The 26,865-nt window shown below is 43.5% G+C and overlaps 1 protein-coding gene across 4 annotated transcripts in view; it reads left to right on the top strand.

Annotated features, from left to right (window-relative positions):
• The window catches only part of RNMT (RNA guanine-7 methyltransferase), a 99,424-nt gene that overhangs the window by 62,325 nt on the left and 10,234 nt on the right, over positions 1-26,865 (top strand). For all 4 annotated transcript variants that reach the window (XM_068237119.1, XM_068237118.1, XM_068237117.1 and 1 more), the window contains 5 exons: positions 763-944; positions 6,151-6,315; positions 12,604-12,721; positions 21,094-21,195; positions 23,329-23,362. In XM_068237119.1, the coding sequence (XP_068093220.1) occupies positions 763-944; positions 6,151-6,315; positions 12,604-12,721; positions 21,094-21,195; positions 23,329-23,362 (601 nt within the window). The remainder of the gene's footprint in view (positions 1-762; positions 945-6,150; positions 6,316-12,603; positions 12,722-21,093; positions 21,196-23,328; positions 23,363-26,865) is intronic.

Genomic DNA, 26,865 nt, shown 5'->3' with positions numbered 1-26,865 from the left:
AAGGTTATAAAGCCGCTTTTGGAGCAGTTGTCCTTTGTACTGTACCGATTTTTAACAAAAGTGCAGTTTTCTTTTACAGTCTGAGGTCATTTGCTAGTCTATTATACTGCTATCCTAAGTACAGTTATGCCTTCCTGAAATGAAAGACATTTGCAAATATTCATCTTTATGTTAGCAGGAAGTTAGTCATTCTTTTATGCCCCTTAGAAACCAGGCATAAAGCCACAACTGCTGGTTTATAGCACACCTCTAGCCTTTTTACCTGCAATATAATCCATTAACCACTGTTATGTTGTAGTAATATTTAAATGAATCCAGATGCTGAATCACTTAGTTATCAGTTTTTCCCCCCTACCCCGCAAATGCATTTTATTCTCATTCACTACAGTCAGTCTGGTAGTTTGCTTAAAATCTGGACTTTTAAGGGCCCTTCACAGTGAATGTCACCTTTCTGACAGACTGCCTCAGCTACAATTGCTGTCTTTCTAAACTCCTGCCTGTGGATTTAAGCTTGCTTTGGACTGCATGCTGTCTGCGAGGCAAATACGTCTTCTGTGTACAAAATATTCTTAGCTGATTGTTCTTGTGCCTCCTACTGATTAAAGTTTTGTCATGCAGTGTCTCTAGGAAGCCCAGAGGACTGGCAACTTCTGTGATCTGTGTAGAATACATCAGGGTGGCTGTCTTAGGCTTTAGTTCTAGCAGACAAAATAACTATATAAAATTGGTTAAATTCTGTGTTGAAATGTTTTTTTATTTCAGGAACTTTTATCTGCAAAGTTGAAAAATCAAGAGATGACTTTTGACATCTGCAGCTGTCAGTTTGTTTACCATTACTCCTTTGAATCGTATGAGCAGGCTGACATGATGCTCAGAAATGCTTGTGAACAACTTAGTCCTGGAGGCTATTTCATCGGCACAACTCCAGATGGCTTTGAGCTGGTGTAAGTGTTCTTAATCCTTTTTATTGCTATTTAAACTGTTCAGAAATAAATTACCCGTCTATTCCATCATGCTGCCAAACACTGCTGCATAAAGCTTCTTGTAACATATCTAGCTGGAGTAAAAATGATTTCAGTTTGAATTATCAACGCCTGTGGGGTGGCTGTTTGAAAACATGAATCTAATTTTCCTTAAAGCAAACGTGTCACATTTACATTAGTAAACTGTTACTGCTGCATAAAACCTGTGGCAGGGAAGAGGGTACAATTGGGTACAGTGGGAATCCTCTGTATGGTTTAAAGGTTTCCCAGATCCTTTTCAAGCCCACTGTTCCTCAACAGGATCCTCTTTGTTCTGGCCTTGCTTCTGACTGTGTACGAGTGCATCTGTAGTAGGCATATGTGAATAAGGTAGTAGAAGGAAGCCCTCGCGCACAGAGGAAACAAGCCATGCACAAGAGGCTTCATTTTTATGGGCATTATCAGGCTCATATATGGTATCTGGGCAGCCACTAGACCAGTGATGGCTAACCTTGGCACTCCAGCTGTGACAAAACTACAAATCCCATCATGCCTCTGCCTCCCCCAGTTATGCTTTAGAGCTGTCAGAGTATTGCAATGCCTCATGGGACTTGTAGTTCCACCACAGCTGGAGTGCCAAGGTTAGCCATCACTGCTCTAGACTATCCAGAGGCTACCCACTACTGAAGTAAGGATCTGCTTTTGTGTGTCTTGGTTTACTTATGTTTCCTACTTCAAGTATAGCTTAAAAAGATCAACTGTAACGAGAGGGATATGAAGACTGCCAAATATATTTCCTTTTAAACAATACCAGTTGCCTGGCTATCCTGCTGGTCTTCTGCCTCTAATACATTTAGCCATAGACCCTGAACAAGCATGCAGCAGATCAGGTGTTTCTGACATTTCTTTCAGATCTGACAAGATTAGCTGCATACTTGTTTCTGGCCCGATTCAGACACTACTGCAGCCAAATAGACCAGCAGGGCTGCCCGGCAACTTGTATTGTTCAAAAGGAAATTAATATGGCAGCCTCCATATCCCTCTCATTACAGTTGTCCTTTAAGTGTATACCTAACTATGAAATATACACATTTTCAGCACCTTAGTCTAATACTGCCATTAGGGATGATCAATAAGATGCAAATCATTTCTCCTTGAATTCAGATTTCGTGTAAATGACATGCTCCTTGACAGTGGATCAATCAGAATAACTCCCTGTCCATTTTTATTGGTCCAAGTTTAAGCTGCATGAAGTTTGAATTATTTGCATCTCACTGATCATCTCTGTCATAAAGACATACCTGGTTTTCCAAATTGCTTTCAGTGCCGCTGCAAACAATAGTTGGCTAAAAATGATCATTATAGACCAATTTGTAGGCGGACTGTTATGGATAGATATTGTAGATCTAGGTTTCTGAACATTTAACATATATTCACTCAAGGGCACAATTTGTATTAGGGTATCTGCAGAAATCTTCTGTCTGAATTAATATGAGATGCCTAGGAGTAAGGTTATCTTCAGATTCTTTATATGTATGGAGAGCCACACTGTCCTGGTACCATGCTGAATAGAGGCCAGCATTTGAGGTGTTCTTACCTTGCTGCCTAGTAGATGTAAAGGTAAAACTGTACAGAACTCAAAGTTACAGACTTTAAGGTCTCAGTTCTGTTTGCTTCTGTGATTTGAAAGATCATTTTTTCCCACATAAGAAAGGATGTGGAATATAAGAACATGTGTACTAGTAGCCCATGGTGCCTGAACCTAAAGAAGCATGTCATTTTTGGCAAAATAATGGGGGGTTAATTATTGCAGCAGTTTCCATGTCCTTGCAACAATATCTGCATTTATTCTTTAAGATATACAGTAGGTGTGTTGCACCAATGTATATTTGTATAATACTGTAGTACCTGAGAACGCAATCTGGTCATTGTGGATTGGCAGCACCAAATAACAAAGGTATTTAAAAAGGTAGGCTGTGAAACCCTGAGTACCTTTGTACCATACTATCCATCCCCCCTTAGCGGATCACCGCTGTAATAATAAAATCCACACTATTAGCATGGGAATCAAGAAAAAATACAGTAACCACCCAGCTAGTTTTGGTGAGCATCCGGCTGTCATTGACTCACCTCCTCCCATTCTGTAAACAGATTTGCACACAGAAGCACCAGTCCTGCATTCTCTCATTTCGCCCCACCCGGCTACTATTCTATGCCACCCGGCTGGAAAGAATCTCTGTTTGATAGTTCTTTACACCCACTTTCTGAAAAACTGCCGTGGCCATTTTCTATCTTTGCAAAAACTGCGAAGAGATTCTGTCATCTGTGGATGGCAGGAGCCTGATAGTGTGGCCTGAGTGGTACTCTGCTTCTACCTATGCTTTTGACCTAGCTTATCTCCATATGTCTCTCACCTCAAGTTCCTTTTTAATGAAGTTACTCAGCCTTTGCAGCATTGGATAAAAAAAAGAGGGATAACGAATGTTTATTCTGGCTCTTTTGAAACTTGCAGCAGAGGTCTACTTTAAGCTAGTTACAGACTTGATATAACACTGTGACATCCAATGTCTTCAGTCTGTAGAATGATCTCCATAAGAAGCATGTACATTCTGTTTAGCTGCAATATACGGTGGAGAGGAGGGGTACCACAGCCGGACAAATAACAGCAAACTCCTGAAAAATAAAACCAAAGCAATATGGTACTTTTCTGGTAGAGTCTGGTGTAGAGGTTGGAAGGCACCTGCTCAGACTGTCACCTGGGATTATTACGAGCAGTCATTGAAGTAAGGCTAAGTTCACAGTGGAAACTGTTTTACTCTTCTCTGTAAAAACAGGAATGCACTATTTACATGCTTTCTGCTGTAACGCACTACGTGCTCCGCATTGGCATACCAGATTCTTTTGGATCGCATTGCAGCGGATGCACTCTGAACCTTGCATAGACTTAATTGCAGAGCAATACTGTGCACGGATATGCCTCTGTTGCATTACACCAAAAGACCTCACTGTGAACGTAGCTAGAAGTCCAGTTATATGAGGATTTATCGATTCCCAGTGTAAAGTACCACAAGTTTAAAAAGAAAAAAAAAAATTATATATTTGTTTTACAGGCTGTTAGGCTTTGTAGTAATCCTATTCCAGGAAGGATTGTTGCGTCAGTGTGCTTTGATCCGTTGCAGCTACTTGGCCTAATTGCTTGTAGGAAGATTTTGCTGTCTATTGGGTGGGAAGACTGCACATTCCTGCATCGAGATTGTGCTTAAGTTCACCGATTGTACTTTTCATGACTGCTGGTGGAAAAAGTTGAAGAGACTGTAACTGTAAGGATAACCTTGCGCAGGTTTCCAAAGCACTGTTTGAGGATTTAGCCCTGTCTACATTACAATAGCTACAACAAGCGGTTTCTGATGTGCCTTCACCAGTAGCAGAATACTGTAAGAAGGAATTGACAGCCACATTTCTTTGGCTTCTCATTAGCGCACTGGCAGTTACATTGAGTTTGGGGAGGTCTGGAATAGAATGCCTCTAATATTGATTACGTATTGGATGGGATCATCCACAAGGCAACCTAGGCCACTGCCTGGGTCCTAGTGGGCTTCAAGGGGCCCAGCTGCCACTTTCTCTGCCCACTCTCTCACCTCAACTTACCAAAACGACTATAGGAGGAAGTGAAGGTTATAATCTTGCCTTGCGCCTCATTTCATCTTAATCCTTTTCTGGGCTCATCTAATCAGGCAGACTTGTGCTTTATAAGATTAAATTGACAGGTAGCGCTGGAATTGGTTATTGTAAGTGCAAAAATAAAAATAAATGTATTTGCTTAAAGTGAACCTTAAGCCAGAAAAAACAAAAGAGTTTTACTCACCTGGGGCTTCTACCAGCCCCCTGCAGCAGTCCTGTGCCCTCGCAGCCACTCACTAATCCTCTGGTTCTCCGCTGCCAGCTAGTTTTGTTTTTGCCGACAGGCCTGTCAGGACTGGCCACGCGCAGCTTTTTCCGCATTCCCGACTGCAATTAGCGCTATTGCGGGCCGCAACATCTATGCGTTCGTAATGTGGCAACACGTATTTTTGTATGCGTTGCGGTTGTGAGTGGCTGCGAGGGCACAGGACTGCTGCAGGGGGCTGGTAGAAGCCCCAGGTGAGTAAAACTCATTTTTTTCTGGCTTAAGTGTCCCTTTAATAACAGTTTGTATTTATTTGTATTTACTTGCCTGTAATAGGACTCCTGTCCCTGCCAGACTCTCGCCCAAGTCCGAAAGCAGCCCTCCTGGAGTCTAGGGACTGTCAAAAACTTTTCAACTTGCTTAACACCCATTCCACACATTAAGTCATTATGACAATGGGGAGAGACTAGACAGATGTTTTCCCACGGACCCTCCAGGGAAGCTCTGCCTCATGCTGTGTATATTTAACAGGCTTTGAAAAAGGCGGCCGAGCCCGCTGAAACACGTTAGCCCCAGTTTAAGCAGACCCTCTGTCCAACACTGGAGTTGCGCTTACATTGCGCTTACATTCATCTACAGACAGTGCTATCCAGTTCAATACGAACAGCAGAGGAAAGTGACATCACTGGAAGTGAACTGCCGAGACTCAGATGAGGTTCCTGCAAGCGTTGGAACGCAGAGCGACGATTTAATCTTACAATTTGTTTTCATTCTTCTTGGGTAAGGTGGGTTCCCCAGAAGACAGGCCAGCTGCAGGTGAAAAATATACACCCCCATCCTAAGCGCCCTCCACCTCCTTTTTAAATAAGACTTGTGCTTTATGGCTAGAGATCTGCTGTAAGAATTCAGTTTGCATTTTAGCAGCACTATTTTAGTATTGTGCTACTCCAGTTCTTATGTTTGTTGGCTGAGATGGGACTGCACTTGTTCTTGTATCTTCTTTAATGCTGTGAGGAAATTAGCACCACCGTCCTGGCTGAAACCGCAATCGCTCTGCTTACAGCTGAGCTTCCCATCTCCTCTCTGGGGTGCATTCCCTGCTTTTTCCTATGAACACATGCAGCAGTAGATCCAGTAGAGTCCAGTCATGATTAAACAAAGTTTTGCTCATCTCAAGATGGAAAAAGTGTAGATTCACACTGACCACGTGTTTTCGTTCATTATGGATTCTTTCATTTTAAATGCGTTTCAAAGTGTTTTTATGCATTTGATATGCTAAACAGTGCTGTCTTCTTTATACAGAAAACGTCTGGAAGCCTCTGAAACAAATTCGTTTGGAAACGATGTTTATGGAGTCACTTTTCAGGAGAAGGGAAACTATCCGCTATTTGGATGCAAGTATGATTTTAATCTGGAAGGTGTAGTCAATGTCCCAGAGTTTCTGGTGTACTTTCCAGTGCTTGTCGAGTAAGTATCCATTTTGTTAACTTAAAGAGACACTGAAGCGAGAAAAAAAATATGATATAGTGAATTGGTTGTGTACTATGAATAATTACTAGAAGATTAGCAGCAAAGAAAATATTCTCATACTTTTATTTTCAGGTATATAGTGTTTTTTCTAACATTGCATCATTATATAATATGTGCAGATTACACAACACTCAGCATTCAAAATGAGTCTTTCAGAGCAGTCTGTGAAGTAATGACCTCTCCTCTGGCAGAGAAAAAGTAAACAGTTCACTTACAGTTGAGATAATAAAAGTCAGATAACAGCCCTCTCCACCACTAAAGGTAGCCATACACTGATCGATTTGCCATTAGATCGACCAGCTGACAGATCCCTATCTGATCAAATCTGATCAGAGAGGGATCGTATGGCTGCCTTTACTGCAAACAGATTGTGAATCGATTTCAGCCTGAAACGGATCACAATCTGTTGAGCTGCTCCTGCCGCCTGTGCCCCCGCCCCCCCCCCCCCCCCCCCCCCGGTATACATTACCTGAAGCTGGCTCCCGGGCGTCTTCTCCGCGCTGCACCGCACCGCTCTGTTCTTGCTCCATCCCGGCGCTTCCTGTGTCACTCCGTGACCAGGAAGTTCAAATAGAGCGCCCTCTATTTGAACTTCCTGGTAACTGCAGTGACACAGGAAGCGCCGGGATGGAGCCGGAACAGAGCGGTGCAGCGCAGAGAAGACGCCCGGGAGCCAGCGTCAGGTAATGTATACCTGATCGGATCGGCCGCCGCTAGCGAACGCGCACCCTACCCGCGGGCGATCGAGGGTAATTTCCCGCACGGCGCGATCGACGGATCGATCCGATTTCGGGAGGAAATCGGATCGGCGGGTGTGTTTAGCGCGAACGATTGGCAGCAGATTCTATCCCAGGATCGAATCTGCTGTCGGAACGGCCGCGAATCGGGCCAGTGTATGGCCACCTTAAGACTTAGTTGGAGAGTTAATGGGTTGTTTGCATAGAGATAACAACTGGAGTTTCTTAACTCTTCCTGTACTGGAAACAATTAGACTGATGTATCTGATCTTAATGTTTTATTTCTTAGCTGTACTACACATACAAATCATAATATCATAATTTTTTTTTTTCGCTTCAGTGTCTCTTTAACACTCACCTATTTTAAAACAAATCATGCTATATATGACAAAGTAGTTATGCATGGTATCACAAAGTGAGATGGAAATAACAATGCTTAAAGGATACCAGAAGCCAAAAGGCTCTGGTAAAATGAAACCTGCACTGGGTAGGGAGAGAAAATGAGATACTTACCGCTTCTGTCGTTCCCCGCCGTCAGCCGCCGGTTTTCTCTTCCTATTCCTCCTGGTGTCCTGGCGACTTGGCTGAGCTTTAACCTGGATTATCTTCTCCTCTGGCGCATAATGTTGGGCAGAAGTACGTACACTCGCCCGCCTCCTCTGTCCTAGTGTCTGCGCTCCACTGAAAAGCAAGCGTCAGATGATAATCACTCAGGATCATCGTTGACTTGTCTGATTGGGTGACTGAGCACAGCTATTGATAAACACTTGAGCCGATATGTAACAGCCCCATGCAGGGCAGTTGTGTGCTGTAAAGCTTAGCACAGTGGTTAGCAACCTTTTTGGCTGAGAGAGCCATAAACGCCACATATTTTAAAATGTAATTCTGTGAGAGCCATACAATATGTTTCAAACTGGATTTTCACCGTGATGTTGCGCTCAGTCCTCACTTTCCTTGATAGGCTGCTGACTATGCACGGAGACAAGTCCCAGTCACGTTAATTATCACACTATAGCCGCGCCAGTATTCTGTATCACCGTTTGTGATCCAAGCAATTCCTAAAAGTAAAAACACAGCAGACCAGGCCTTCTCATAGTGAGTATCGTCTCATCAGTGACACCCTTGTGCAATCGCACACACTGCGTGAGGGATGAAAGTGCTATCACCAGGGTAGATGGGGATCACACGCCCCCCCTTTCCCTCCCTGCTCACCAGAGGATTTCTTGTCAATACTGCATATCACAAAACATCCATGCCGTTTAGAACCTTAAAAACATCAAACGTATTCTCATAGCATAAAACCGCTTTAATAGGCTCCCAATGGCCCCCAAATTAAAACTGCGTACATAAAACTTTCTTGCGTATTAGCATATCACAATACCACATCGCCACCAGCTCCGGTCACCTCTCACATGCCCAGGCCGCGTCTCCCTCGATCGGTGGTAGTACAGCGTGCGTCCTCCAAGCTCCGCCCTACGCCCTACATAATTTTTATGTTTATTTTAGGTAACTATGTAAACAGCACCGACCTGACCTCCCATGATGTCCCGCCCAGATCTCTGACACCCTAGAGGTTGGCCGGGGTGGGAGGGGATAAGCATACATATTGCTACAGGGAACGTGCGCACTCCAGCCCCTGATGAATCACAACTTGGCACGTGACGAAACGCGTAGGGCGGAGCTTGGAGGACGCACGCTGCACTACCACCGATCGAGGGAGACGCGGCCTGGGCATGTGTGAGGTGACCGGAGCTGGCGGCGATGTGGTATTGTGATATGCTAATACGCAAGAAAGTTTTATGTACGCAGTTTTAATTTGGGGGCCATTGGGAGCCTATTAAAGCGGTTTTATGCTATGAGAATACGTTTGATGTTTTTAAGGTTCTAAACGGCATGGATGTTTTGTGAAATGCAGTATTGACAAGAAATCCTCTGGTGAGCAGGGAGGGAAAGGGGGGCGTGTGATCCCCATCTACCCTGGTGATAGCACTTTCATCCCTCACGCAGTGTGTGCGATTGCACAAGGGTGTCACTGATGAGACGATACTCACTACGAGAAGGCCTGGTCTGCTGTGTTTTTACTTTTAGGAATTGCTTGGATCACAAACGGTGATACAGAATACTGGCGCGGCTATAGTGTGATAATTAATGTTTCAAACTGGGACAGTGCACATGCGCATCAGAGGGCTCTCATCTCTGTTGTCATGGTGCTGTGTATATAAGTGGATCCGCCGGGCAGCAGAAATGTCAGACACGTCTTCAGCTTCTCTTGGGTTTTAGCAACATGAGCAATTTCCCAGACAGGAGAAATACCGACTAACGGCTTGTACAAATTAGCTCGCTGATTTGGGGGTTGATTCACTTTGTAGGACGAGATTGGCCTATCAGGCCAATCAAAGTGCGGGGATATCGACCTACAAAGTCACTGGACCTGACAGGGTCCAGAGTGGGACAATTGGAGCGGCTGTTGGGGGGGGGGGGGGGAGAGTGAGTAAGTTAGTAGTGCAAGATATTCTTTCAGGCCTGGCGCACACCGAGCGGTTTTTGAAGCGATCCGCAAACCGCTTCCACCTTGGAAAACGATTGGCTAATGTATTTCAATGGGCTGGTGCACACCGGCGGTTTTTAGCAAACTGCAAAGGTGTGTCCTGCAGCACTTTTGCGGTTTGCAGAAGCATTTCTGCCTCAATGTAAAGTATAGAAAAAGCTCAAACCGTTCTGGAAAACGCTAGATCAGAGCGGTTTTCCAGGCGTTTTTTTGTTACAGAAGCTGTTCAGTAACAGCTTTTACTGTAACAATATTTGTAATCTACACAAAAATGCTAAATTATATATGATCAGCGCAGAGTCCAAAAACAAAAGACGAGTCTTCAACAAAGAATAAAAGCAGGTAAATCTCCACCACAATAAATATTGGGGTCACAGCACAGCTCTGCAGTCATGGATACCCAAAAAAGGAAAGAGGCTTACAAGCTGGTGACAACCCACATTATAAGGTTGTATCAACGTAGGACATCAGAAAGCAACAGTCTGTCCAGGATTCACCAATTCAGCAAGGATTCCTCTCACGAATGGATATCAGTAAACATCATAAAAAACAAACGGCAACTCTAAGTGTAAACCGTTTAATATGAAGTTTTCATAGTAAAAACGGCTTAAAAATAGCATAAAAACAAAACTTACATACGGGGCCCATGCAATGGGAACCCCGAGAAAGTTGCATTCGTGTATGGGTCAGCAGTAAAGGACAGTATGAAGGTGCCGCCTGCACCTTCATACTTCATACACGGCTGCAAGGGGCTGGAGGAAGCCCCAGGTAAGTGGATCTTTATTTTTTTTATTTGCTTGGACCATCACTTTAAGGCAATTTAGGGTAAATGATGCATGTATCATCATGTTTTTTTAAAGGGAAACACTAATTTATTATTTTGTTAACATAAATTGAAAAAAAAAAAAAAAAAAAAAAAGGGCCTGTAAATTATTAACATCAGGATAGGTTCCAGATAGCGGTCGACGGTCGTGCAGCCCACATTGTGTCCAAATTCCAACCGCACAACTGGGACAAGACAGTTTTCAGCCCAGACACCTCCAAAAAATGACACCGCAATTGTGTTTTGGGTTGAATATAGGTGGTAGTATCAGCAGCAGTGGCACCGCGGCGGTGGGAGCCAGCGCCAGCTTGCTTCAGCCTCTTGAACTTCTCATGCTCATCCCTCCTCAAAACCCAGAACATCCTCCTCAAACGCCTTGCGGCTAACAGCCCTGAGTTCAATCGTGGCGCCTGGAGCAAAAAGCTCGCTGACTGAGGGTAGGCTGCCCGCTGGGGTCGACGCTGACACGCCAAACCTACTGAGGGTGGCTGTAATGTTGCTCTCCCTGTCCTCTTGCCCTTGCTGCCCCTCCCCCGGCTGCCGGTGCCAGCAGGCATAGTACAACTTATACGTGATGATGTCACCAGATGATGTCGGGTACTTTTACTTTAATAAAATCGGGGTTGGACTTTAAATCAAATCAACACGGAGTGACAGACCGCAGAGTAGAGGACAGACATTGCACACTATCTGTCTAATGGTGGGTACACACGGTGCGTTCCCGCTCGATTCCCATCGAATTTCGATGGATCGTTAGGTCGATTTGGCATACTAACGATCCATCAAAACGCAAATCGGACATGTCAGAAATAATGGAGTCAACGGGAATCGAGCGGGAAATCGAGTACGGGAACGCACTGTGTGTACCCACCATAACAACTAACTGCAGTACTATCTACAATACAATAACACAGTAATCCTCCTATTCCCTATACTGTCCTGCTGGCCTGCACAGCACACACAGACACAGACAGGACCTAACTGAGTGAATGAAATCAAACAATTACAAGCTAGCTAGCTAAAAAAAAACCAATAGAACAATAGTGTATTGAAGGTGTTTAGCACTCAAAGCTTTAGGTTTATCACTGTATACAGCACTTGCTAAGCCAACAGCACTGGAGCAAGTATGTCAGTGAGCAGCCAGCCAGCCACACAAGCAAGGACGATCTGTCTCATCATGCCAGCCCTCCTTACTATACAGGGGGGCTGGCCAGGGTTCCCTTCTGTGATTGGGTGCCAGGGCTTAGGCTGGGAGGACTCTGATTGGCTCAATGAGATCAGGTGGGGCTGGCCAGGGTTCCCCTCTGTGATTGGTTGCTAGGGCTTCTGCTGGGAGCCCTTTGATTGGCTCAATGAGATCATCTCCTTACTTTCACTACCCGGATCTGGATATCCGTCGGATATCCGCGGGTACCCGGATTATGCGGCCAGATACCCACAGATAGTTAGCTGGATCTCGGCCCAGGTATCCGGATCCGACCCGGATAGCAGAAAAATGGTCGGATACCCGGGATCTGGATGAGCATCCCTGCTTAGCAGGCTCTGAATGGCAATTTGTTTACATCTTCCTCTGGCCCAGACTCTGGAGCTTTGTGGTGGGCAGCAAAAAATATGTAACTTGGAAAAGTTTTAATAAATGCTTCCTCCATCTTGAGCTGCAATGACCTTGCTAGCCTCAGGTACTTCAGGCATAGAAATTACTTTTTAAAGTACCCACAGCCACTCTTGCACACCCGGAGCAATAAACTGGTAAAAAGTAGAATGGTAACACCGCTCAACTTCTATATATTTTTTTGTCTCTTTAAATCTAGAAAAATGTAGTAATCACAGTTGAAATTATAATATCACCATATTACAAGTATTTGATAATTACGGTAAGCCCCTTAATCCTAAGTAAGGACAGCATTTTTTTCCATTTATTCAAAATGCACCAGCTGCCTTAAAATACCTACAGTATTTTGAACTGCATTTCCAGCAAAGACCATTAGGTGCCGCTATGTTTGTTGTTAAAGTTAAATGAGGAATAAATGAGGATAGACTGAGAAAATGAGTCTAAGTATTGATGTATCCAAAGTGAAAATGTGTAGGAGGAAGTAACACATCTATTTGTTTTGCAGAATGGCCAAGAAATATAAAATGAAACTAATTTACAAGAAAACCTTTCAGGAATTTTTTGAAGAAAAGGTTAAAAATGATGAGCCGAGAACACTACTGAAGAAAATGCAGGCCTTGGAGGTAATCCGTTAAGTCTTGTTAACTGCAGAGAAGATTGCCATCCAGCTCTTTGTGTCATTAGAGTAGCAAGTCAAACTATGAGAAACAGTGCTGCTGCAATCAGATGGAAGCCACAGGAAGCTGTGCTGGGAAAGGCAGTGCTGCCTCATTAATTCTCCGCTCCGTGCTTGTCATGGAAAACAGACTTTAGCTATGATGACGCTACTGCTGCTCGAGGAGTTTCCGAGCCCACCACACACATTCCCTGTGCAGTGCTGTTCTGTATGCTAAGGCTGCTGCCATTTAGCACCTGTACAGCATATCATTTTTTCTCTGCATGTTCTCACATTAGGAAAAAGCAGTCTAAATATTTCTCTGAACTTTCTTTCATTAAACCAGGACTGATCATAGTTTGTTTACATTAAAGAGTTATTTTTGTTGCTTCGTGATTCTCATGTCTCCCAGTTTGACATTGCTGGCTCCTAAATTTAAAGGATACCTGAGGTGAGAGGGATATGGAATCTTACATATTGATTTCCTTTTAAATAATGCAGAATGCCCAGCTGTCTTGTTGATTCTCTGCTAGGGATGATCAATGAGATGCAAATATTTACAAGTTCATACAGGATTATTTGTATGTAAATGTATGCAGCTTGAAAATGGACCAATCAATTTAAACCTGAGTGGGACTTGATTTATCAAGCTGCACACAAATTTACATAATCCTGCATGAACTCGGAAATATTTGCATCTCGTTGATCATTCCTATTCTCTGCTAATACTTGTAGCCATAGACCCTGAACAAGCGAATCAGGTGTTTCTGACTGGTGTCTAATTGGATTGGCCACATGTTTCTTTCAGGTGTGTGATTAAGACACCACTTCAGCCAGAAGGATCAGCAGCACTGCCAGGCAACTAGTATTGTGTAAACGGAAACATACATGGCAAGCTTCATATCCCTGTTGAGTTGAAAAAGTCGTGGTCAGAAATGGGCCCAATTGTTATTTATCGATATGCGTGGGCACAATTGTTATTTATCATAATATAGAAAGCCGTTATGCTATTTAGCGGGTGGCTACAATTAAAATGAAACCTATCGTATTATTGATAGCTGGGATCAGGGGGTTTTAAAGCTAGGCACTACTAGGGGGGTTTTAGGGTTAGGCACTACCAGAGGGGTCTTAGGGATGCGCAGGCACCACCAGGGTGGTTTTAGGGTTAGGCACCACCAGGTTGGTTTAAGAGTTAGGCATAACCAAGGGGGTTTTAGGATTAGGCAACACGAGCAGGGTCTTAGGGTTAGGCACCACCTGGGGGGGGTCTTAGGGTTAGGCACCACCAGAGGGGACTTAGAGTTAGGCACTGCCCGGGTGGTTTTAGGGTTAGGCACCACTAAGAGGGTCTTAGGGTTAGGCACCACCAGGTGAGGGTTCTGTGTGAGAGTAGGGAGAAGTTAGGTTATAGTCAGGTTCAACATTATCGGTAAATGTACCGATAATGTGGTAATGCAATGAAATGGTTATTTACCGTTTTTGTTATTTATTGTTGCACTTAAATTATTTACCGATATTGCTAGTAATATAGTTTTTTTTACGTCGCGCCTAAATTAGCTTGCGACTTTTTCAAATGTTTGCTTTGGGAAGGTGTGTGGGAGGCCTGTAAATAGCAACAGATGATTGCCTGGACTCATGACAATGCTGCAACTGCAATCCAGGTGTTGCAATCAAATATACCATTGATGGGAAGGTGAGTGGTGGGCAGTGCATTAATAATTAAGGGTTGTAGCATTCACTCTGAGGACAGACACAGATAGAAATGCAAATGTCCTCAATCTCTATATGCTCACAGGAGGTGTGTAGAGTGACGTCACTGGCTGCAATTTTTGAAACTGACAGCTATGAACGGGAGCAAGGAAAACGTATGGTAAGAGGGTTATTTGCAAAAATATACAATAAAACTGATAAACTCTAATTTATTGGTAGCACACTGACACTTTGAAGAATTATTGGCAAAAAGATGCAGTTCTTCTTTGTACCTTGTATTGATGCAAATTGCCACCATTACAAAGAGTCCTTTCTTTTGTAAGATGTGTGCTTTAAAATCATCCTGTCATTTTGGTGCTCTGCAGCTACAGAAAATCCATCCGATTGCTGATTTTACATCTTGATGGCAAACTTGCTATTAGACACTTCTGTTTGTAGGGAGGGGCTTAAATATGTTACAGCGATTTGAAATGTATACTTCTCTTGTCTTTGCACATGGAGACCGAAGGTTTGGCAGAGAAAGCTATAGTAGGGCTTGTAATACAACTAGAAGTCAGGCCTGGTGCACACCAAAACCCGCTAGCAGATCCGCAAAATGCTAGCAGATTTTGAAACGCTTTTTCTTATTTTTCTGTAGCGTTTCAGCTAGCATTTTGCTGTTTTGTGAAGCGTTTTTGGTGTAGATTTCAGATCTTGTTACAGTAAAGCTGTTACTGAACAGCTTCTGTAACAAAAACGCCTGCAAAACCGCTCTGAACTGCCGTTTTTCAGAGCGGTTTGCCTTTTTCCTATACTTAACATTGAGGCAGAAACGCATCCACAATCCAAAAAATGCCTCATCCCGGGAGTATGCGTTTCTGCAAAACGCCTCCCGCTCTGGTGTGAACCACCCCATTGAGATACATTGACCAAGCGTATCTGCAGAAACGCTGAAAGAGCCACTCTGTGTGCACCAGCCCTCAGTGAGGAATGGTAATCTGTGATTAAGTCAGGTAGACTACAAATTCCAAACTGCTTATTAACCATTCCCCCCCCCCCCCCCCCCCCTCATTGTTCATGAGGTCCATAGGTCCATGTAATTTTTAGTACGGCAGATGACACAGGATGTAGTGAAAGCACAGTAGATTGTCTTTACAAAAGAATGTGGTAATACATGTCTCAATAACAGGGTATTAAGGTAAATGGTGTCTTTTTCACCATCCTTTTTTATTATTATTGATTATTCTTATTATTTATTACTCTAAGAAATAAATTCATCAACCTACAAAATGCTATGTTTATTTGAAGCTCCGCCTTCCATGTTGACTGGTAAGTCTTGAAAGCAGAAGGGTTTCTTACTGTGTATATTACTGTATACTGTATGCTTTAATGTAAATTGAGTTTTAGGGGTGTTTTTCTGTTTTAAAATGAACAAAAACATGCAAAAACTTTTACAATCGTAGCAGGGAATTGTTATGAAATAATTGGCTATTTTTGCATAAATGACCGAATTCAAAGATTTGATAGCCTTCAGCTGCTGATTCTCCTGCCATACATTGATTCTTTAGTGGAAATGGAGATAAATACTGTGCTCTTTTCTGATGTTAAATAAGCTTATGTAACTGTACAGAATTATCTTTGGTTATATCATGTAAGCTTGTGTTTAAATAGCTGAATGATGCAACTACGTGTTGCTGACTTCCATTATTGTTCCACTGGCAGCCTTGTAGGTGGCATTGTATAGTTTTGTGTTATGAAGACATTCATTTCATTATGATTCTAGCTAGTTGCTTATTTGGTTGCAGTCAGGGAAATGACACCTTTTAAGATTTTAAAAACATGGTTTCTTCTTCTATTCTTCTATTCTCTTTAGTGTAGAGGACGTGGTATATGATGCTGTATCCGTTCTTTTACTATGAGATGAAAAGGAAGAAGCAAGAGTTATTGTTTTCTTAACTAGATATTTCCACAATATGTGCATCACTTTTATGTGGTATGAGCTACAGAATATTGAATGGATGCATTTGTAGTTATAACAGCTTTTCGTCTTCTGCGTCATATCAAGATTTCTGTAAATTCAGAAATAACTCTTTGTAATTGCAGTTAATCTAACTACAGTTTGCTGCTGGAGTGTGGCCTTAAAGGACCACTGCAGTGAAAAAAGTAGGCAGGTAAAATCTGACATAACCGACAGGTTTCGGGCCCGTCCATCTCCCCATGGGGGATTCTCAGGGTCTTCTTTGTTTGCAACAGCATTTTCTGAACATCAGTTGCAAAGTCTAACTGACAAAATAGTGTGCAAGTGAGTAGGGAGGCTGGCTGGTATCTTACTATTTTGGAAGTTCAATTGCTGTTCAAGAAAGGCTGTTGAAAACAAAGAAAACCTTGAGAATCCCCCATGAGGAGATGGACTGGCCTGAAAACTGTCGGTTCTGTCAGATTTTAACTGCCTACTTTTTTTGCGATAGTGGACCTTTTAACGCCTTCCCGACCACCTAGCGCCGATAGGCGTCGGGAAGGTGGCAGCCCCAGGACCGCCTAACGCCGAAAGTCATCAAGTCCTCAGGCGGGGTTTTTCAGGGGATTGCGTGCGCCGAAGCGCTCTGTCATCAGTCTACCAGTGGCAACTGTTAGATGGCAAAACCGCTGTCTATTTACTTTGTACAGCGCTGCGATCTACGACAGAGCTGTACTGGGCACAGCCATGACAGTCTGCTTTCCCCTGGAGAGGCTCAGAGAGTGATCGGCTCTCATAGGCTAATGCCTATGAGAGCTGATCGCTATGATTGGCTGGCAGGGGGAGAGATCAGGGATATAAAAATATGTTTTATTTAAAAAAAAATCACAGCCCTGCAGCAGCGATCAGACCCCACCAACTGGAAGCTCTGTTGGTGGGCAAAAAGGGGGGGGGGGGGGGGATTAATTTGTGTGCTCGTTGTGTGGCTCTGCAGTGAGCCATTGAAGTGGATCTGATATAAACTTTTACTCATTGGATAATTGTGTTCCTTAGTTTATAGGGCATTCCTCAAGCCAAATATTTTTTTGTTTTGTTTTAATACTGTTCAAAATACTTTTGTTTTGTTTTAATTACCCATAAACTAAACAAGCCTCGCCCCCAGATTTTTCAGAGTCCCTTGGCACTGTAGCAAGGGTTTATGGGAGCTCAGTCTGGGCTGGAGGAGGAGGAGGTTACTAGCAAGAGATTTCAGAGGCAGAGGGGAGGAGGGAGGAGGAGAGGGGACTGAATTTGTCACATGCTGAGGGCTGGAGATGCTATCAGCTTGCCTGTGTGTAATGTGACAAACAAAACACGGCTGCTGTCATTGTATCACAGAAATAAATAATCATAAACTGTTGAAGCTGTTTGCAGCCATATTTGCTGTGTAAACTATCTAAACTTTAGATAAGATATATAGACAAGTTACTTATTATAGTTAGTTTTTCATCTCAGATCCGCTTTAACCTCTTGAGGACCCACCCTTTACCCCCCCCCCCTTAAAGAGAACCCGAGGTGTGTTTAAAGAATGTTATCTGCATATAGAGGCTGGATCTGCCTATACAGCCCAGCCTCTGTTGCTATCCCAAACCCCACTAAGGTCCCCCTGCACTCTGCAATCCCTCATAAATCCCAGCCGCGCTGTGAGGCTGTGTTTACATCTGTAGTGTTAGTCTCAGCTGCTCCCCCGCCTCCTGCATAGCTCCGGTCCCTGCCCCCATCCCTTTCCTACAATCAGCAGGGAGGGAAGGGATGCAGGCGGGGACTGGAGTTCTGCAGGAGGCGGGGAGAGCAGCAGACTGACACTATAGAGATAAACACAGCCAGCTCTGACAAGCTGTTTGTCAGCAGCGTGGCTGTGATTTATGGAGGGATTGCAGAGACCTTAGGGGGGTTTGGGATAGCAACAGAGGCTGGGCTGTATAGGCAGATCCAGCCTCTGTATGCAGATAATATTCTTCAAACCCACCTCGGGTTCTCTTTAAGGACCAGCGCTGTTTTAGCTGATCTGTGCTGGGTGGGCTCTACAGCCCCCAGCACAGATCAGGGTGCAGGCAGAGCGACCAGATCGCCCCCCTTTTTTCCCCACTAGGGGGATGATGTGCTGGGGGGGTCTGATCTCTCCTGCCTGATGGGTGTTGCGGGGGGGCACCTCAAAGCCCCCCTCCGCGGCGAGATTCCCCCCCTCCCTCTCCTCCCTGTCCCCCCTGGTGATCTGGGCTGCACAGGACGCTACCCGTCCTGTGCAGCCAGTGACAGGCTGTCCCCTGTCACATGGCGGCGATCCCCGGCTGCTGATTGGCCGGGGATCGCCGATCTGCCTTACGGCGCTGCTGCGCAGCAGCGCTGTACAATGTAAACCAAGCGGTTTATTTCCGCTTGTGTTTACATTTAGCCTGCGAGCCGCGATCGGCGGCCCGCAGGCCATTCACGGAGCCCCCCGCCGTGAATTGACAGGAAGCAGCCGCTCGCGCGAGCGGCTGCTTCCTGATTAATTAGCCTGCAGCCGGCAACGCAGAACTGCGTCGCTGGTCCTGCAGCTGCCACTTTGCCGACGCGCGGTATGAGTGCGCGGTCGGCAAGTGGTTAAAGAAGCAGAGCCCTAATTTATAAAAAAATAGCCTGGTCACTAGGGGGGTAAAGCCTGTGGTCCTTAAGTGATTAAAATATCAAAATCTACCTGATGTCGATTGTTTACCATTTTGTTAGAATAGATGTAATATTCTTTGTGCTGCTGCTAGCTTTGTTCTTCTTTATGCAGTACAAAGCTATTGCAGCCTCACTTTTGTACCACTCCACCTGCATCTTAAAAGCACTGCTTTCAGTGAATACACAGGCTGTTCCAGATTCCAGAAATGCACCTGCATTTGGGACTCTCTGGCAGCCATTCTATCTAGCAGAATGGGCTCAGTTCCAAGGGCCATTTAAATACAGTATAAGCTCGTTATAATAAACTCCGGTATAGTAAACATTAGGTTATAGTAAACTACCTCTCCAGGTCCCAGCCAATCTCTATTATAAGTCTATGGGAGCAACGCCTAGTATAGTAAACTCTGATATAATAACTTCTGTTATGGTAAACATGTTTTATGGCCCTTACGTGATGCTGACTCTGTATATAGTAGACAGTGGGCAGCACATGCATCATATGTCAGTGCAAAACCCATGGTCTGCTGCTCTCTTCAGGCTTGTTACAGGTGAGTTGATGCCTGATAACATTTGAAAGACAAGAAGAAAGGCACCAGTGCTGAATATACAGTGCTATACCAATAAGCAGCCTGGGGAAACTGAGGAATAATGAGTACCACTTCCACTTTATAATCACCGATAAAAGTATCATCATAGTCCTTCCAGGGGATTGTACGCACTCACAGGTATCTCTTCCCTTGTTAGTGATGATGCTCCTGGAAGTATGTGGAGCACAGTACTGGCTACTTTCCCTTGTGAAGATCAGAGCGGGCCTACTCGTTGCAATACTAAGGAGGGTGGAGAGGAGACTTTTAAGTCTAGCCCACAGAGGTATCAGAGCCACTTGCATTACAGATTTGAGTGGCCTATCATGATTGGCTGCATTTTGAAGAGAGGTTTCATGATTGGCTCAAATGTGAGAAGAACGCTTTGCAGGACACATGCTGCAAATCCCGCTCACAGAAGTATCTGAGCCACTAACAGGAAACGAGTGGCAGTAAAGGCTGCAATTTTTAAGGAGCTCTGGATACTGTACCAGTGATTTGTGCAGTATACCTTGGGCTATGCAGCCCTAAGGTATACTTAACTTTGCAATCCACCAAATGTGTAAGTACTTATACTGTCCCTCATTTACCAAACATACTGGGTCATCTCTAGGAGAATGTCTGATATAGTAAACTTCTTAAATAGTAAACCGCTTTTCCTGGTCACTTGGAGTTTACTATAACGACATTATACTGTATCTTTACCTCTTGAGTTGCTGAGTTCTGGGGCCACTTGTCCATCACCACTCTTCATCATCAGAATTTAAGTACAGTTAAAAATACTATCCTCTTTGAAGTTGTGATTTTTTTTTTTTCTTTTTTATGAAACATTGGATTTTTGTTGCCAAGTAGAGTTGAGCTTTATATTCAGAATGCTCTGTAGCTGAAGCTTGGAGTACATTTTTAATGCAAGTTAGCTAAGATATTGTTATGTGTCCTTGGCTCAGCTAGAAGAAGATAAACAACGCTGTTGTTACGGAGATCGTTTTTTTTTTTTTTTCAGACATTTTGGAATGTAAACCATACATTTTATAGAATTCATATGTAGGGTTGGTGTTTGAATTCAGCATAGCGAATTTGGAAAACCTGGATACTCCCAATTAATGCTGAACAAGCGGACAGGATCAGGAGGAGTTCACTGACTTGAATGTCACTTTGCTTGTCACGTAACTCCGATACTTCCACTTTCTGGTTGGAAGGGGGAGCAAGCTTCCGAGTGAATGAAGCGGAATGCAGTGTGGCATACAAGTCAGTGAACTTCTAATCTTGTCTGCTTCTCCAGTGCTCAACAGCGGTAATTTGGGAGTATCTGGGTGTTCTGAATGCGCTATGCTGAATTCGAACACCAAGACTATTCATATGTTCAAACATGTTCTGTTCATATTCATAACCTCTGTAGTAACAACTTTGTATTCCCTTTAGCAATATCCTCCAGCATCACATACAACTTTAGTCTCTAAAAATGAGGACGACTATGAGCATGTAAAGAAAGTTCAGGAAAGTGGGAAGGCCAGAATGCCATTGGTGAGTGTTACATCTATGTTTGTCTTCCCTAATCTTTTCATCATAGATGATAGTTTAAGCATTGGAGAGCTTTTAACTTTTGTAGAAATGATGCAGTGACATCACAGCTAACTTCAACCACATTCTTTCAATATGTAGATGGGTTGTAAAATAATATATAAAAGCCATCACACAGATTGTGAAAAATGTTGCCTTGCACACAATCCCTCATAAAGTTGCAAATACTTATAATGGTTTTACACCGGCAGAGGTGACTTAATGTAATGTTTTGAGCGGAGTTCTGTCCATTTGTAGTTCGGCTTGCCTTGTACAGTCTAGTCTGTCTTCCTAGGCTCACAAAATTTATATTAAGCCATCTACTGGTGCGACATCTGTGTAGAGGTAACTGGGTGCTACTGGTCAGAGCCCTGGAGTGCTTTGTGGCAGATTACTTACCTTCTTCCTGCTGTACTAATATAAGCAATTATGTCTGAACAGTCTCCTGTAACGGGAGATGGTATGTACTACGTATACATTTTGTTTCGCAAAACATTTAAACCTTTGGAAACTTAGACTTTTTAAAAAAAAAAAATACTTTGTCAATTTTTAGTATACACCCATGTACATTGATAAAGAATGTGCCTCTGCAATATACTGATACATTTTCACACAATAATATACAAAGAGAAAATAATTTAAAGATGAGGGATCTTGCAAACTTTCTGAGTAATCTCCACTTACCCTGTTGAATTTTCACTTTAAGTGGTCTGGAACTCAGCAGTTCTTCTTTGCTCTAAAATATTCCTTACAGCTTTACACCTATTATCACAAAAACTGTAGCAGAACAGCATTCAAACAGTTAAACACTTGCCTTTTTGCTTTGCACTGGAAAACTCCTTCAGCTTAAAGAGACTCCGTAACAAAAATTGCATCCTGTTTTTTATCATCCTACATGTTCCAAAAGCTATTCTAATGTGTTCTGGCTAACTGCAGCACTTTCTACTATGACAGTCTCTGTAATAAATCAATGTATCTTTCCCCTGTCAGACTTGTCGGCCTGTGTCTGGAAGGCTGCCAAGTTCTTCAGTGTTGTGGTTCTGCTATGAACTCACCCTTTCTGGCCCCTCTATGCACACTGCCTGTGTGTTATTTAGATAAGAGAGAAGCTGCTCTAATCAGCTGGATAAATCGTCCTCTGAGCTGGCTGGGCTTTCACATACTGAGGAATTACAAACAAGGGCAAAGCTGTTTGCAGGAAGAAAAGAGCAGCCTGAAACTTCAGTGCGTGGGGGAAAGAAACACACAAATGATCTCTTGAGATTCAAAAGGAATGCTGTATACAGCCTGCTTATGTATGGATGTATTTTCTATGTGTGGACATACTGTACATCAACCTACTTCCTGTTTTGGTGGCCATTTTGTTTGTTTACAAACAAACTTTTTAAAACTGTTTTTAACCACTTTTAATGCGGCGAGGAGCGGCAAAATTGTGACAGAGGGTAATAGGAGATGTCCCCTAACGCACTGGTATGTTTACTTTTGAGCGATTTTAACAATACAGATTCTCTTTAAGAGAACACACAGAGGAGAGAACATTATCTTTTGCCTACATTTTGATGTTGTTACATTGTGAGTAACAACTAAAAACAAGCTCTCTCTGCTTCAGGGATGCACACAGTTCAGAACAGCTCACTAGAAGATTTAAATATATAATAAAAAGCAGCTTGAATAAAATGCAATGACAGCCTTCAGAGCAGATAAACTGTACTTTGGGAACTTATCATTTGTAAATGGACAGTATGACGTGTGCACAAAAGCAAATATGGTAACTGTATAATAAAAATGTAGGAATGTAGGAAATGTAAAACTATATAATAAAATGTAGAAAAACACATTTTTATTGAATGTTATGTCAGAGTTTCAGACCACTTTAAATTCCTATCATGTAAAATGCAGCCGAATAAGAAGTCCCAAACCTCTAAGCCATAGAGGAACTGAGGTAGAAACTGTGACCGCATTATTACCATGCTATAGTCCCTGTAAGGTATAGGGACAGTGTGTGGATTAACCCACTAGCTTCCACATACATCTGAAATATAATTTTTGTCTGTACCACAATGAGGACTTTAAATAATCAGATCTTTACTTTTTCAGGGAACCCTAAGCAAGTCTGAATGGGACGCTACAAGTAAGTACTGCTTATCCCTGCTACTAATTTTGTGTTTCATATCAACCATAACCTAAACTGGTGATTGTGATGTAATTTATATTGTAATGTACTGTACTACTGGGCAAATCAACTAAGCTAGTAGACATCGCACATACTTCAGCGCAATCCGCATGAATATTATCTTTATAAACCTTTTTATTTGTGTAAAGTGTACCTGGGGTGAATTAAATGTGTAATAATAATCTTGCCTTGCTGTTCTACATACTCTTCTGACCCCTACAGTTACTACTTTCATCTGGCCTCCGGTGTTTCGCCACTGTATGCCTCGTTCCTGGTGCATGTGGAGTACACTCTTGTGTGCCCCTGTGTTTTCAGAACTGTGCACAGACATCATCACAGACAGCATTCTGGACATATGGGGGAGGGGGGGGGGTCGGGGAAGAGTGCTGACAGAGTAGCACAGAATGACCTCATGGCAGGTGGTACTGTGCTCAACCGAATTGATCTGTTAGGATGATTACTGGCTAAGATGTCAGGGGGATGATCACTGGCTAAGGCAGTGGTCCTCATACTAAGGCCCGCGGGCCGAATGTGGCCCCCTGAGGCTTTTTTACCGGCCCCCCACACAGAAAATGTATTACTTATAGATGTGGTCAGCTACATCTTCAAATATTGGTGTTCCTCATATAGAATAGCAGTGCTCGCCCCACCCATCCACATGGAAGCCAGAAAGCAATAATTTGCTGGTTTCCAATCAAATTCCACTTCAGGTGACACTGCTGTCCAATTGGACTTCAGGTTGTCACCTGGGTATGCTTCACTGTCTGGCCCGCAAAGACTTCTACATCATTTTATGTGTACTCCGGCCCCCTAGCAGTCTGAAGTACGTTGATCCGGCCCTCAACCAAAAATGATTGGGGGCCCCTGGGCTAAGGTGTCAGGGGGATGATTGCTGGCTAAGGAGTCGGGAGCAGCTGTATACATATGCTGGTTTGAATTTTAGATAGAGTGAACGTCAATAAAAGGATCAGAAAGGGGTGGTGCTTGAGGCCTTCTGGGAAGGGTGGATAAAGAAAAATATTTTCATTAACCAGTAAATAATGGTTTAATAGACTAGGTTTCACTTTGCTTAGAAGCCCACTGCTTCACAACAGTGTCTAGATTACAAATTACAGTTGATAAGGGTATACAAACATAGCAGAGAGGGTTTTTTTTCCCGGATTGTGTGTCAAAAGCATTTCACTCACTGAAAGAGTTCTCTGAATGAATTTGATAAAATATAACCATTGCAGTGCAGCTCCCTGACCTGCTGTACTCTATGCTGGGGGGGGGGGGGGGAGGCACCTCTGATTTTTGCACAGAACTATTACTTTGGAACAACAGCAAAGTAAGATGACTACTTGGGCAATAAAGAGTTAGGACGAAAGTATTTTATTGAATGTCATGACAGACTAATTATGCTTAAAGCCTTAGAGCAATTTTGTAGAGGAGAGCCTCTGGCGACTGGAGGGTGTGAGAGGAATGTATCACAGATGTTTAGCTGAGAAATAATGAGGAGATGCGCCAAGAAAAAAAGTGGGATTGGCTAGGGCAGGTTGAACCATATTTCAGCTTTACCCTGTGGCCTTATGTCCCGGTGCCCTTTTTAACAACAACATTTCTATAGTGCTTTTCTCCCATAGGACTCAAAGCAATTAGGCTCTCTCAGGTTCAGTAATTGGTAGTAGGATGAAGTGTTACAACAAAATTTTATTTCTGCAAATGCCAAACTGAACAGGTGGATATTCAGTCTGGATTTAAACACATCCAGAGATGGAGCTATCCTGATCTGCTGAGGTAAGGAGTTCCATTATGTAGGAGTGGCATGATAGAAGGTTCTGGGACCAAACATTTTCAGGTGGACTCAGAGTATGAGAAGTGAGGAGTTAGAATCCTCTGAAATGTGGGTCCAGTCTTTCCATTAAGAGGTTTAAAAAAGCAGAAATTAGATGTAATGTCTGTCTGGAGCAGCCTTAGAGAGCAGCAGCACCAGTCTGGGCGCGCTCAGTTCAATTTTAGATGGATCCGTGTGCAATGTTCCCCAACCCTGGCCTCAAGGCCCACCAACAGTGCATGTTTTGTGGAAATCCACAGAGGTAAGTTAATCAGTTCTGCTGAGACACTAATGACCTCACCTGTGCATGTTTGTGGTTTTCTGCAAAACATGTACTGTTGGTGGGCCTTGAGGACAGGGTTGGGGAACTCTGGTGTAAGGAACAACTGTGAGAAAAGTCATGTCTGCATGAACAGGTGGCACATTCTATTTCATAGGAAGACTTCATCTCTTCTGTCACAAAATAACAGGCTTTAGAGGTATTTAGTTTATATGATTAAGTACACAGCTGCTGGCAGGCATGGCTTCATGTGATTTTCCAATATGAAAAATTCATTTCCAAAGGTAATACTTATAATTTAGACTTATCAACATGATTGCCTTGTTCAATTTTGGATTTAGTTGGGCTTTTAAGAAATGACTTGTGAGCAGAAATGGCTCTTGGTCACATCCAAAGTATAAAAAGTACACTCTTGTCTGTACTTATTTGTCTGCGCAAATGCATTTATTTCCAGCAAAGCAATATCTTCAGGTCATTTAGTTTCATTCTATTAAATCAGATTTAGACATTCTAAATTATTGATTGCAGGTGAATTGTTTTCTGCTGGATTTTGTACAAGCCTTGTTCTTAGATTTTAGATTTCTTAACCACAGTTTGGACTTTAACCACTTCCGGATTCTCGGAGCGTATATACACGCCCCTGAATCCAGAAGTGTATATCATGGAAACGGCCGCTCGTATGAGCGGCCGTTCCATGTCAGTTCACGGAGGGTGTCTCCGTGAACACCCTGCGAGCCGATCGGCGGCTCGCAGGGTAAATGTAAACACACGGGGAAGATCTTCCCCGGTGTTTACATGTATACGGCGCTGCTGCGCAGCAGCGCCGTAGAGGAGATCGGCGATCCCCGGCCTCTGATTGGCCGGGGATCACCGGCATCTGATAGGCTAAAGCCTATCCCATCAGGCGCAGGACGGATTTCCGTCCTGCGCCGCTCACAGGGGGAGGGAGAGGGAGGGAAGGGGAAGGAGGCCAGGAAGCGCTGCGGAGGGGGGCTTTGAAGAGCCCCCCCCCGCAAGCAGCCGGCGGCGATCAGACCCCCCCAGCAGGACATCCCCCTAGTGGGGGAAAAAGGGGGGAAGTCTGATCGCCCTGGCTGCTAGCTGATCTGTGCTGTGGGCTGGAGAGCCCACGCTGCACAGATCAGCATAAAATTTCATGGTGTGGAAGTGGTTACATGCTTAATATTCTTATAGCTTTTAAAGTGTACCCGAGATGACATGTGACACGATGATAGGCATGTGTATATGCAGTGGTAAGCATAAATATGCTGTGCTCCTTTTTCTTTTTTCCCTGCCGGAAAGAGTTAATATTCAGCTATAGACAGTTTTTCTAGAATGGGGACCCAGTCCGGCTCACTGATAACAAAT

Source organism: Hyperolius riggenbachi, chromosome 5, assembly GCF_040937935.1.
Source record: "Hyperolius riggenbachi isolate aHypRig1 chromosome 5, aHypRig1.pri, whole genome shotgun sequence".
Lineage (NCBI taxonomy): Eukaryota > Metazoa > Chordata > Amphibia > Anura > Hyperoliidae > Hyperolius > Hyperolius riggenbachi.
The sequence above is the reverse complement of the archived record's forward strand: the minus strand, read 5'-3'. Positions and strand labels throughout refer to the sequence as shown.